The sequence below is a fragment of the Cygnus olor genome, chromosome 13, assembly GCF_009769625.2.
Source record: "Cygnus olor isolate bCygOlo1 chromosome 13, bCygOlo1.pri.v2, whole genome shotgun sequence".
Classification (NCBI taxonomy): domain Eukaryota; kingdom Metazoa; phylum Chordata; class Aves; order Anseriformes; family Anatidae; genus Cygnus; species Cygnus olor.
The window spans coordinates 15,445,638-15,458,700 of record NC_049181.1 but is presented as its reverse complement, the minus strand read 5'-3'; the positions used below and the strand labels follow the sequence as shown (position 1 = coordinate 15,458,700).

The window sequence follows — 13,063 nt, the reverse complement described above, 5'->3', positions numbered from 1 at the left end:
CCTCCAGCGGCTCCGCGCCGCACAGAGCCGCAGCGCTCCTCGGTGCCCCGGGGTGTGGGGGGGTCCCGGGGGGGGCTGCGCCGCCCGCCCGGCCGCTGGCCTGCGGGGGGGTTGCGGGGGCGAAGCGCAGCGGGGAGCTCGCTATGGAGCGGGCAGGACCTGGCGGCCCCCCCCCTCCCCAACGGCCGCCATCTCGGGAGGGGGCGGCGGCGCCCCCTGCTGGGGGGAGAACAGGGACACGGGGAGGGACACCCGGAACCTCTGGGGATTGGGGGACCCTGCCCCCCCCCCCCCCCAGGGTAGAAGGGGCACACAGGCCCCCAAAGCAGCGCCCCCAGAAGCCGGGGTCCCCCTTGATCCATCCCCCCCGGGGCCCCCCGAGGCCAGGGAAGCCCCCCCAGGATCCGCAGATGTCCCCTGAGGTCCCCCAGGATCAGGGAAGTCCCCCCGGGACCCCCCAGGATCCGCAGATGTCCCCTGAGGTCCCCCAGGATCAGGGAAGTCCCCCCGGGACCCCCCAGGATCCGCAGATGTCCCCTGAGGTCCCCCCCAGGAGCCCCAGATGTCCCCCCCCACTGCCACCCGCACACGAGGACAAGGGACAGGAGAGGAGCCTGGAGCTTCTCACACCACCCTCACCGGGGGTCAGGGGGGCTCGGAGCACCCCCCTCCCCCCGAGCATGAACCCACCAGGCATGGAGCAAAGAAGGCACCAAGATGGTCTTTAGCAAAATCCAGCAGTTTATTTAGTTACAGTCAGCAATAAATAGAGGAAAGCCAGGCTGCGTGGGCCTGGGGGGGCACCAGCACCTCCGGGGACAGGGACAGACCCGGAGCAGAGCCCAGCCCACGCGGGACAGCAAAGGGAGACCGTGACAGAGGTGGCACCGCCGTCCCCGTGTCCCACCGGTTTCCATAGCCACCCCAAGCAAAGCCGGGGGGCTGCGAGGGGGGGAGCCCCCAGAATTCCCAGAGCTGGGACAAGACGGCTTGGGGTGCGCAGGACGGAGTCCCGTGGGTGCTGCCAGCGTGGGGTGGCAGCACGGGGACACCCCTCTCCACCAGCTTCGTGCTCCAGTCCCCAAAACAGGCAGCGGCTGCGGGACGGAGGGATGCTATGGGGCAGGTTCCCGCCTTTAAAAACCTATGATTTGTGTTTCTTTTTTTTTTTTTTCTTCCATAAAACTGTAAAACTTTCCCGCAGAGGATCGTGCCAGGGCGGAGACGAACCCCTCCCCAAAAAAAAAAAAAAAAGAAAACAACACCAAAATCCAGCTCCAGGCGTGGGTTACCGGCAGGTGCAGGACTCTGCAATCATGTTCTCGTACTCCTTGTAGAGGATGCCCCCGTCGTGCTGGATCATCAGGACGCTGATGGGGCTGTAGCGGTAGGGGACGCAGGACGGCCGGGGGACGGTGGCATCCACCAGCTGGTGGACCAAGTTCTGCACCACGGCGTGGTTGGGCGCGTGGTAGCCATCGCGGAGAAGCCGCGGGCAGGCGCCCTTGCAGTAGCGCGGGTTGTAGCGGTGGGGCGCGATGATCCAGTGGTCCCAGCCCAGCTGGGCGAAGCTGACGGGGAAGGAGCGCAGGGAGCAGTCGCTTTTATCCCCCCCGGCTTCCCGCAGGTAGCCGGGCAGGTCGTGGACCAGCGTCCCCGCGTCGCGCCGGCTCCGCCGCGGCTCCGGCAGTGTCCCGCTCTGAGTGTCATTGAGGAAGAGGAGGAGGAAGGGGTCTGCGGGGGCCGGTGGGGCTGGCGGGGCGGCGGCGCGGCCAGCTCGCACGCAGATGTGCCGCAGGGCCAGCGTCCTCTCCGCGCTGCCGTTCCCCGGAGACAAGTAGGGGGTGACGTCCGCTTCGGTCCAGCCGCGACGCGGTGGGGCGGTGGGGCTGAGCAGCACCGGGGGGGCTTCAGTGGTGGCCACCAGCTCCAGGGCGCACAGAAGCCGGCCACGGGGCAGCGGCAGGCTCTGCGGGTAGACCACGGTGGCGCGGAGAAGATGCTCAGCTTCGGGTTGGCCGCCCAGGCGGTAGGCGAGGGGCTGCACGTACCAGCGACCTGCGGGATGAAGCCATCAGCGACCGCCTGGATGGGGCGGCCACGCTCGTGGCATCGCCACCTCCCACCCCACTGCAACCGGGACGGGGGCTCTGTTCGCGTTGGGACCCTTGGCAGAGGGCATCGGGGATGGGTCCCACCAGGGATGGGTCCCACTCCTCACACCAGCATCACCGCCCTGGTGTGGTGACAGAAGGGTGGGACAGGGATGTGGGGATGGGGAGCCAGGAGCACTCACAGCTTGAGTTCCAAGCGATGCTCTTGCCCTCATTGTCCCCAAACCAACGTCAACCCCATGGCCAAGTGCTCCCCAGGACATGGTGAGGACCCCAGCAAAGGCAGCGCCCCCCAAACCAAGGGGGATCCTGTGGCCAGACGCTGCCCTGCAGGGCACAGCGAGGACCCAAGCAGAGACCCCCGGGCTCAAAGCCACCCCAGAACCTTCACCAGGACGCCGTGCCCCGTGCCACCCGTTGCCACCTTACCTGCCCAGGGCTGTCCCCCGTGGGAAGCCGCCCGCACCAAGCGGACAGTGTTGGTGCCCGGGCTGCGGCCACGCCGTGGCCGGCCCTCGCGGTCGGCGGCACGCCGGTACAGCTCCAGCATGTACCGCAGGGGGGGCCCGCTCGCCGGCCCCCCCCGCCAGCCCCGGCTGCCCGGTGCTTGCGCCCGCAGCGCTTGCAGGAGGGGCAATGGGGGGGTCTGGCTCGCAGCCCGGGAGAGCGGCACGGCAAGGAGGAGGAGGAGGAGGAGGGTGGTGGTGAAGGGACGGAGCAAAGCCATGGTGGGCAACAGGGGGTGAGGTGGCGGCAGGATTAAGGGAGCCCTACGGTCATGCTTTGTGTCCCCCTCAAAAAAAAGGCAAAGCTGGGCACGGGCACCAGCAGAAGGAGGTCCCAGGGTGCTGTCACACCGTGGCACCCATGCCGACTGCTTCGGCTGGGCACAAAGAGAAAAGGGGGTGGGGGGGGGCTCTGCAAAAAGGAGTGCAAGATCAGGACTAAAACCCAGTCCCCCAAAACGGGGGGGGCAAAGCCAGCTGGACAGGAGCCTGGCTAAGGAAGGAGGAGGCTTAAAAGTGCCAGGGGGGGCAAAAGGGAGAGGGGCAGGGGTGCGGCGGGGTGGGTGGGGAGGACCAGCTTGCTCAGCCCACCTGCTCCTCACCAGCCCGGTCCAGCAGGGTGAGAGGGCTAGGGGCCCATGGGGCATTTTAAAGGCATGGTCCCAATTAGGGTTTAAAGGGGCAGGAGCTCCCTGGGGCCAGCTGCTGGCTGGGGGGCTCCTCCTGGGGTCACGCTGAAGGAGAGAGAGCATCGTGCCCATCACGCGCTGCCCACCGCGGGCACGGAGCCGGGGGCTCAGCGCTTGGTGCCTCAGTTTCCCCTGCCGGGAGATGGGAGGTGGGACACCGTGTCCGGGGGTGGTGGCACCAAACCTGGGGGTGACCCAGAGCCCAGCAGGACAAAGCAGGCTGGTGGCACCTGTGCTGTGACTGTCACCGTGCTCGTGGCTCCACCGGGCTCGGCCGTGCCGGCTGCAGGGGCGTTTGAGGCACGGCCCTACAGGGGACGTCGTCCCCCAGCCCGGTGCCATGCTCGTGGTGGGATGGAGAGAGCTTGGCGGGGGGGGGACGACACTGCATGGGGACAACCAGCGGCGGCACGGGGACGCTGGGGACAGCTGGGAGGGTGGCAGGGGCGTCTGTGCTGGGGGACTCCCACGTCCTGGCGGCCTGGGGACAGCGCGGAGCTCCCGGCGCCGCTGTTTTGGGCAGGAGGCGATGAGTCAGAGCCGCCGGGGGGACGTGGGGTGACGTCCTGGGGGACAGGGTGGGGGCCAGACGGCGGCCTTGCGTCACCCGGTCCCCTCCCGGGCGTGGTGACGGGTGGCCCGCGAGTGGGCCCCTCGCAGGCTCCAAGCTGAGCCGTGCCAGCCCACGCCGCGCCGACCCGAACCCTGCCAAGCGCAATCGTGCCAAGCCCGCCGTGCCAAGCTGTGCCGGGCTGAACCGTGCCACGGCGGGCCGGGCCGTGCCGCGCTGTGCCAAGCCGAACCACGCCGAGCCCGAGCGTGCCAAGTGTACGCGCGAGCTGTGCCAAACTGTGCCAAACTGTGCCAAACTGTGCCAAACTGTGCCGCGCCGTGCCGTACCGTGCCGGCCCTCCTTGTTCCATCGGGCCGGGCCGAGCTGGACCGAGCCGAGCCGTGCAGCCCCCCCCCCCCCCCCCTCCGAGCCGAGCCGAGCCGAGCCGAGCCGAGCCGAGCCAAGCGGCTGCGGGCGGGTCCGAGCCGTGCCGAGCCGGGCGGGGCTGGCTGCGCTCCGCCCCGGCCTGGCGGGCGGGCGGGCGGTGGGGAGGGGGGTCGGGAGGGGGGGGGGGGGGTGTCATTTCCTCCGCCGTGCCGAGCCGTGCCGAGCCGTGCCGGGATGGGGCGGTAGCGGCCATGGAGCGGGCCGAGGGCCGGCCCGGGGCCGTGCAGTTGGTGCATGTGCAGCTGCAGGGCGGCGCGCCCTGGGGCTTCACGCTGCGGGGGGGGCTGGAGCACGGCGAGCCCCTCATCGTCTCCAAGGTAAGGGGCGGCCGGGGGGGGTGGCGGCGGGGGGGCGGGGGGGAGCCCCTGTCGTGTCCCCCCCCCCCCTCCCTGGGGCTCCCCTCGGGGCAGGGAAGGAGCCGGGGGCGGTGGCGGGGGGGTCCCGGGGCGGAGCGCCGGGAGCGGGAGGAAATTCCTCCGGCACATCCGTTGGGCTGGCGGGGGGGCGGCTACCCTCGTCCGTCCCCCCCCCCCCCCCGGCCCCGGGACGGCGATGCCGGGAGGGGGGCGACCACCGTGTCCCCGCGGTGCCGCCCCCCCCCCCCCGTCCTCGGCATGGGACTAGGGGGGGCCCCGACCCGCTCCTGGACCTCCCCCTCCCCATCCCCGATGTGTCCCGGGGCGGGGGGGGGGGGGGACACGGGGCTTGTCCCCGGGTGTGGTGGCAGCTGTGCCCCCCCTCCCCGTGTCCCTCTCGCATAGGGGCGCGGGGAGCTGCGATGTCCCCCCCGCGCCGGGGGTGTCCCCCCGCCACCAGCGCGGCCCGGCTGGGAGCCGTGGGGCGCCCCATCTGCGTGGCGGGGGTCAGCCCCCAGCGTCCCCCCAGCTTTGTCGTCTGCGTCCCCCCCACCCCGAGCTCGCCCAGGGCCCTCCCCGCCCTGCGCCGGGACGCGGGCAGCGAGGTCTGGCCGGGGGAGCTGGAAAAGTGGCTCCGGTCCCTGCCCTGCGCCCCGGGGGTGTCACCGCGGGGCTGCGAGCTGCCACCGCGCCTGGCTCGGCCCCGAGCTCGGGGGGGGCCCTGGGGACGCGTCCCGCCGCTGCTGGGAATAAGGAGGGGGGGGTCCTTGCGGTGCCGGCCCCCGCCGCCGCCGCCTCGTGTGCTGTGCAGACAAAGGGGGCTTGTTCCAGCGCTCTGTGCATTCACCGAGGGTCCCCCGGGGCGCCCGCGGCCGGCCGAGGTGCGTGCGTGCTGGCGGCGCGGGGGGCCCCCGGCCCCATGCCGGAAAAAGGCTGGGGAGGGGTCCCGCTGCGGGCCTCCGGCTGGGGTCCCATCCTGCGGTGGGCTTGGTGCGGGTCCCGGACCCTCGGTGGGCAGGTATTGCCGCGGTGCCACCATTAGGGCCCAGAGTGAACGCCGGGGTTCGGCTGCCAGCGGCCGGCTCCCCCGGTGCTGCGTCGCCCGTGGGGCCCCGAGCCCTGCCCCTGGGGGTGCCGGGGAGCGGCGGGGGCCCCCCGGCAGCGGGGCTGGCTGCCGCCCAGGCTGGCGCTGCGGGCAGAGCTCGTTCCTCCGCCGGGCAGGGCGGGGAGCCCGCGGGCAGGGTGGGCGCCTTTCGGCGGCGTGTCACCCCGCGGGTGGCTTTGGGGTCCGCACAGAAACCTCCGGGAACGGGGGGGCAAAGCCCTGCGCCGGGTGTTTTGCCGCCAGACCCCCGGGTGGGAGCCGGAGCAGCATCCTTACGGGGCTGGCAGTGAAGCCCCCATGGGTGCCGGGCACAAAGAGCCCTTGTGCTGCCCGCGCCCGCGGGGGAATCTGCTGGGACGGGACATTTTTCTTCCCCCCCTCCTCTCCCCATGCCCTTTCTTTGCTCAGAAACTCATGTGACTGGGGCGGACACCGCAGATCCCTCGCGTCCGCAGCGGGGTGCCCGGGGTGAAGGCACCCCGGTGCCGTTGGGATATGGAGAGGGGGGGAATTTTTGGGGTGGTGCCGCCCTGACACCCGTCTCTCGCCCAGGTGGAGGACGGCGGGAAGGCCGCGCTGTCCCGGAGGCTGCAGCCGGGTGACGAGCTGGTGAACATCAGCGGGACCCCCCTGTACGGGTCCCGCCAGGAAGCCCTCATCCTCATCAAGGGCTCCTACCGCACCCTCAAGATGATCGTCCGCAGGTTGGCACCGCCGCGGGGGCGGAGATGGATGTGGGGGGGGGGGGGGTTGGAAACTGCCCCCCCCTGCCCCGGGATGGCCGACGGGTAGTGGTGGGGACGCCCCCGGCATCCCTCCCGGTCCCCATGGTGGGGTGGGGAGGTCCCCATCCCGGTGCCGCCGGCTCACCACCCCCTCCCTGGGCGGTATTTTCGAGCTCTGCCTTCCTGCCCGCCTGGGGAAGGAAGGGGAGGCAGCGCCGGCCCCCCCTGAGCCCCCCCCTCGCAGCCACTCCGGCGGCTGCCTCGCGGCCGGGCTCCAGCTCCCGCCGCACCCAGGGGCACGGGGGGTCCCAGGCCGCGCCGCTGCCTGGGCGCAGCTTCATCCATGGTGAGTTTGGGGGTGCTGGGGGGGAAGGGACCCTCGTGCCCCCCTCCCCAACCCCTCGGCTCTCACGCCAAGCCCCAGGGAGCAGCGGGGAGTGGGTGCGCTCCGCCCGCCCCATGGATGCTGGGGGCGGCGGGTGGCATTTTTGGGGCGTGGGGGGGTGGCATCACCCCATGGCTCCGCATGGTGCCACTGTGAGGGGCTGGGGGCACGGGGAGGGGGGACACAGAGGTGTCCCCAGGGTCCCTTTGCAGGGTCCGGTGGCTGAAGCTCATGGGGGGCTGAGCTTGCGCTGGGCCCCGGGGGAGCAGGCGGCGGCCGTGCCCTGGGACGGGGACCCCGCATGCTGCGCCCGGGACCCCCTGCGCCCCCCCCCCCCCCCCCCCCCCCCAAACTTCGTTGCTGTCCCCCTCAGGCGGGCTCTGGCCTGGGGTGGGGGGGCCAGGAAGCCCCGTAGGAAGTGACTTCAGCCCCGGTTCCTCGGCCCGGCTTCCTCCCCATTCTTGTCCTCTCCCGCTGTTGCTCTTGGCAAGGAGGAGCGTGCCCGTCCTCCGGCCCCATTCCTGGCATGTGGCCAAGCTCGCCGAAATCCGCCCCGACGCCCCGGCCATGCACTGCCCCTCCGACGCCTTCAGCCTCTCCTGGCCCTCGGGCTGTGATGTCAGGTGAGAAAATCAGGGCGGGGGGGGGGGGCCGGCTGTTGGGGAAGGGGGGGTTCGGGGTGGGGGTCCCCTGTCTGCCCCGAGCCGCCCACGGGTTCGCCGCTGCCCTGCTTACTGCCGGCAGGAAGGGGTGGTGGCTCCGCTGGAGCCAGCCAGGAGGTGACGAGTCCCGGTGCCACGCATTCCCTGCGTCCCTATGTCCCCCGGGCAGCCCTCGCGCTGCCCCAGACCCGGGGGGTGCTCGCTCCCCCTCGGGGACACTGATGGCACCGTGGCGCTGCCAGCAGCGAGCTGTCCCTGCAGTGGAACCCGCTGTCCCGGCACTGCAGCACGGACCGCAGCAGCTCCATCGGGAGCATGGAAAGCCTGGATCAGCCTGGGCAGGCGTACTACGAAGGCACCCCCTCTCCCGTCGAGCACCACAGCAAGCGGGACTCAGCCTACAGCTCCTTCTCCGCCAGCTCCAACACCTCCGACTGCGCCATCTCCCTCCGCCCCGAGGAAGCCGCCGGCCCCGAGGGACCCTGCAAGCCCCCCGACGGGCGCTACCTGCAGACGGGCTCCGAGGGGACAGAGCCTCGACACTCCACGCGACACCCCGTGCCCCCCCAGCCCCCCGTGCGCAGGGACAGCCTGCGGGCATCCCCAGCCGGTGGCGCTGACCGGCGCCGGGCATCAGTGCCCGCCTCCTCCTTGCACGCCCAGGGGAGGTGGATCTCTGACACCTTCCTGTGCCAGCGGGACAAGGACGCCGAGGCGACGAGCGGGAGGATGCCGGCGGCGTGTCCCCCGAAGGAGCACCTCTCTGCTGACCAGTATTACATGCTGAGCTCCCACCCCGACCGCTGCGTGGCGGACAGTGGGGACCGGCCGTACCCGGAGAGCGGGATGCACCGGGCAGCGGACGCGGGGATGGAGGTGGCGGGCGACACCGCGCTGCTGTCCCCCCTCCAAGGCCACCGGCACAGCGCGCCCGAGCAGCTCCTGGCCTCCCAGCTCCGTGCCCTCCAAGTGAGCACCGGCAGCGGGCGAGCGTCCCCGGCGTCCCCTGCGCCCGACGGGCACCGCTGGACCACATCCCCGCTGCACGCCGAGCACCGCGGGCAGGGCGGGCTGAGCCCGGCGCCCAGCACGGAGGGGCTGGCGGAGGAGAGCCGGGCTGGGGGCCGGCGCGCCGGGGGCCCCCCGAACCGCTCGGCTCACTTTCGGCGCCGCAGCGAGCGCTTCGCCACCAACCTGCGCAACGAGATCCAGCGGCGCAAGGCGCAGCTGCAGAAGAGCCGGGGGCCCGGCGCCCAAGCCCGGGGCGAGGAGCCGGTGGAGGAGGCAGAGGAGCCGGCCGAGGGCTCGCCGAGCCCCGCGCCCAGCGAGGACGGCAGGAGCTGCTCGGGGGAGTCGCTGCCGGTCCCCGAACCCGAGCGGGTGGCGCCGAGCCGAGGCCGCTGGCGCTGGTCCCCGGAGCGCAAGCTGCAGCCGCAGCGCTCGCCCAGTCCCCGCGAGCACAAGGGCGGCGAGGAAGCCGTCCTCCTGCCCTTCGCCGACCGGCGCCGTTTCTTCGAGGAAAGCAGCCGCCCTGCGCCCACCCGGCACGGCAAGCCCCAAAAATCGCCCGAGCCCGACGCTTTCCAAGCTGCCGAGCACCGTGATGCTCGCCGCATCTCTGGACCCTATGGCGAGTGCTGCCGGGAGCAGCCGCCCTACTATAAGGTGCTACCGAGGCACGGCGAGCTGGAGTACCTGCGGGGCTGCACCTATCCCTACGGCGGCCCCGGGTTGCACGAATCTTGCCACTACTGCGCTGGAGAAATGTGCCCGGCGCTGCTGCCCCGCGGCCATGCCTACCGCTGCCACCCCTGGGCGCGCTGCCCCGACTGCTGCTGCCCGGCCACGCGGCCCCCGCGGGAGGAGAGCGACACCTGGGCGCCCCGAAAAGCCTTCGTGCCGGTGAGCGAGCCGCGCTTTTGGGATTTTGGGGAAGCGCTTGGGGGTCACAGCTCGCTTGCACCCTGGGCTGGGGGGCTGGATCCTGCTTTCACGTTGCCTCTGCATCCCCACGCAGGAATTCCCTCCGGAGGAGTGGGAGCCGCCGGCGATCAGCAGGAAGGCCAGCCAGCCCATGGGGTGAGCCCGCGTGGGGCCGGGGGTGTGCGCTGCCCATGGGGACCCCTGCCCCATAGCACCAGGAGGGAGGGAGGGTGGGCTGCTGTGATTCTGGAGACGTGCAAAGCATCCCCATCGGCTGCCGTGCAAAGCGGGCTGGGTGCTGAAGGGTGGGCAGGCGCGATCAGGGGGTGACTTCCCGGGGGGGCCGGGTGCCCCCTTTTCTCCCCAGCGAGCTCTCCCACTACAAGCCGGGCTTCCCGAGGCTCGGCCCCTTCCGTCCGTGCTTCGAGAGCGCCGAGCCTGAGTGGCCGCCCTGCTACCGCACCGCGTCCACGCACGACCTCTCTTGGGACGCCGAGCGGCCGCCCCGCTCCCCCGAGCTCCCCCCGGAGCCCCTGCATCGCCCGCTGCGGGGCCGAGCCTTCTCCGAGAGCCACCTCAACCTGGAGCCCGCCAGCCCCCGGGGCCGCAGGGACCTTCTGCGGGCCAAAGCGGAGCCTCCGGGTTTGCCCAAAAAAAAGGGCCCCCCGCCCCCCCGACCGCCACCCCCCAACTGGGAGCAGTACCGGTTGCGCCGGGCGTCGCAGCACCCCAAGGAGGGCTCAGGACCCGGCACGGCCGCAGCGCCGTCCCGCAGCATCGCCGAAGCCGTGCGGCAGCGGTCGCGCAGCCTCGCCGCCGAGCCCCCCGGCCGCCCCCGCGGGACCCCAGAGCCCGAGGCTGAGGTTTGCAGGTTGGTGCCATGGGGCTGCGGGACCTCGGGTGGCTTTGGTGGCTTTGGGGCTGCGAGGTCTCCTTTGGAGGCCAGCATCTCCATCGCTTGGCTGGGGTGGGACGCGGCGGGTCTCTGGGAGGAAAGGGGGTCCCCAAGCTCCCTCCGTCCCCTCCCTGCATGTCCCATGGGGGTGATGCCCCCCACCCACTGCTGCGGGTGTTCACAGGAGCAGGGAAGAGCACCCGATGGCGAAGGACCCCTGGGAGCAGGAGGAGCCCCCCCAAAGGCTTGCCCGGAGCCGGGAGCGGGGCTGGTCCAGCGAGTGCCCCCTGCGTGTCCCCAGCCCCGCGGCCACCCAGGGGGGACCCTGTCCCCGCAGCCCCGAGGGGGCCAGCACCTGGGGGGGGCGGCCCCAGCCCCGCCGCATGAATTCGGAGGAGCTGCTGTGGGACGTGGTGGGCAGGGACCGCTCCTTGGCCGGCATCCTGGTGTCCTCCCCGGTCACCACCGCCACCGTCATGGGCGAGCTGATGGCGGCGGGGGACCGGCAGGCGTGGAGGGAGCGGGTCCAGCAGGATTGGCACCTGGAGCCGCAGGACAGGTAGGGTTGGCACCGTCCCCCCCGGGCGTCATCGCGTGGGGACCGCAGTGTCCCCAGCACTAAGCCCTTGTCCCCGCAGGCAGGGCTTCGAGCCCATCTCGCCGCCCCCCGGGGCCACCGGCAGCCCCCCCTCCTACGCGGCATATTACGGCAAAGCCGAGCTGCTCGGCAAGATGAAGGAGCTGCCGGAGGTGGTGGAGGGGAGCTCGGAGGAGGAGGAGGAGGTGGATCGCGAGTTGGTGGAGAAGAAGGTAACGGGGATGGGGCTGCCAAATGGAGAACACTGGCTGCATGTCTCGGTCTGTGCGAGGACGGTGGCTGCACTGCTCATCCGTGCAAGGCTGCATTCATCTGTCTGTGCAAGGCTGTCGGCTGGCTGCACGCCTCCGATTGTGCAAGGGTGCTGGCTGCATGCCTCATCCGTGCAAGGCTGCTGGCTGCATTCACCTGTCTGTGCAAGGCTGCTGGCTGCATGCATCCATCTGTGCAAGGATGCTGGCTGGCTGCACGCCTCCGTTTGTGCAAGGATGGTGGCTGTGTGCCTCCACCCGTGCAAGGCTGCTGGCTGCATCCTTCCAGCGCAGGGCTGCTCAGTGCGGTGCCAGCACCCCAGGTCCCCCGCAGCAGCACCCGCATCTCCCCCATCCCTCCTGCAGCTGCAGCTGGTGGAGAGCCTGAGCCGCAAGCTGGCGGTGCTGCGGGAGGCGCAGCGGGGGCTGCAGGAGGACATCAGCGCCAACGGGGCACTGGGCGAGGAGGTGGCCGCCCACCTGCAGGCGCTCTGCACGCCGGGCGAGTTCGACAAGTACCGGCTCTTCGTGGGCGACCTGGACAAGGTGGTCAACCTGCTGCTGTCCCTCTCCGGCCGCCTGGCTCGGGTGGAGAACGCGCTGAGCGGGCTGGGGCCCCACGCCGCCGCCGAGGACGAGGTGCGCACCCGGGGCCGGGCGGTGCGTGCGAGGTGGGGGGGGGGGACACCGGGACAAAAACAGGGGGGGCCGTCACGGGGCTCGGCAAACCCGATGTCCGCCCACAGCTGGCCCTGCGGGAGAAGCAGCGGCTGCTGGCGGCGCAGCTGGAGGACGCCAAGGAGCTGCGGGAGCACGTGGGGCGGCGGGAGGAGGCGGTGGGCGCCATGGTGGCGCGCTACCTGCCCCCTGAGCAGCTGCAGGACTACCGGCACTTCGTCAAGATGAAGTCGGCGCTCACGGCCGAGCAGCGCGAGCTGGAGGAGAAGATCAAGCTGGGCCAGGAGCAGCTGCGCTGCCTGCGCGAGAGCCTCGGCCAGGCACCCACGGGGCACTAGCCTCGCCCCCCCCCCAAGGCCGCACCGCGCGCTGTCCGGCACCGGCCTTTTGTTTTTTTCTTTCTTTTTTTTTTTTTTTAATTTATTTTGCAGGTCCATCAAAGCGGGGGGTGCCCGTGGGAGTCACCCCGGCACCCGTCCCACCATGTGCCTTAGAACCCATGGATGCCGCAGTGCCTAAAGGGTTAAACCCTCCGCACGCCCCCCCCCCCATCCGTCTGTCCATGTCCATGTCCGTCTGTCCGGAGGCAGAGGAATGCGCAGGCCCCCAGCCTCCTCTTCCTCCCCATTGTGTCGGGAACAATGGCCCCAGTCCCTCCGTCCTTGACCCGCTCCCCGCCGTGTCCCCATGGGCCGTGGGGACACAGGGGGTGGCACCGGTGGCACCCGGCCCTCGGCTCCCCACACCGGGCGGGGGGGGGGGGGGGACAAAATCACCCCAAGGACAAATCGGGGCGCCTGTCCCCAAGTCCGTCTGTGCTGCAGTGTCCCCACGTAGCACTTAGTCCCCCGCCCCGCCGCCGTCCCTCTGTCCCTGCAGGACGGACGGACGGACGGACGGCTGCCTTCACGCTGATTTTGCACAGGGGTCTGGCAGCAGCAGGTTCCTTTTTTTTTTTTTTGGGGGGGGGGGAGGGGGGTGATGACAGGGACATTTTGGGGACCCGAGCACAGGGCCACCGCTAGGACCAAAGAGTGGGTGTCCCCCAGGGAGGGGGCACGGGGGGGGGGGGGGACGACGGTGACCTCGTGCCTTTCACACACTAAAGGAGCAGCAGCAGCTGCACAACTGGCCCAGCCGTGTCCCGCCTGCTTTGTCACCCGGCGTCCCCAAACG

The 13,063-nt window shown here is 71.4% G+C and overlaps 2 protein-coding genes across 4 annotated transcripts; one reads left to right on the top strand and one right to left on the bottom strand.

Moving 5' to 3' along the window:
- Positions 1-723: 723 nt before the first annotated feature.
- BMP15 (bone morphogenetic protein 15) lies at positions 724-3,452 on the bottom strand. Its single transcript, XM_040571841.1, has 2 exons — positions 2,544-3,452; positions 724-2,058 (listed from the first exon to the last, which is right to left on the bottom strand). Exons 1-2 carry the CDS (start codon positions 3,379-3,381, stop codon positions 1,289-1,291), a joined length of 1,608 nt encoding a protein of 535 aa, XP_040427775.1. The 5' UTR covers positions 3,382-3,452; the 3' UTR covers positions 724-1,288.
- Positions 3,453-4,415: 963 nt separating this feature from the next.
- Positions 4,416-12,548, top strand: SHROOM4 (shroom family member 4). Of its 3 annotated transcripts, none has more exons than XM_040571840.1 (10): positions 4,416-4,626; positions 6,323-6,474; positions 7,372-7,503; positions 7,830-9,444; positions 9,560-9,621; positions 9,833-10,336; positions 10,545-10,919; positions 10,999-11,170; positions 11,576-11,848; positions 11,956-12,548. In XM_040571840.1, exons 1-10 carry the CDS (start codon positions 4,501-4,503, stop codon positions 12,223-12,225), a joined length of 3,681 nt encoding a protein of 1,226 aa, XP_040427774.1. In that variant the 5' UTR covers positions 4,416-4,500; the 3' UTR covers positions 12,226-12,548. The 3 variants fall into 3 exon arrangements, with proteins under 3 accessions (XP_040427774.1, XP_040427773.1, XP_040427772.1); XM_040571839.1 differs by having other exon boundaries at positions 7,788-9,444; XM_040571838.1 differs by having other exon boundaries at positions 7,785-9,444.
- Positions 12,549-13,063: the final 515 nt, after the last annotated feature.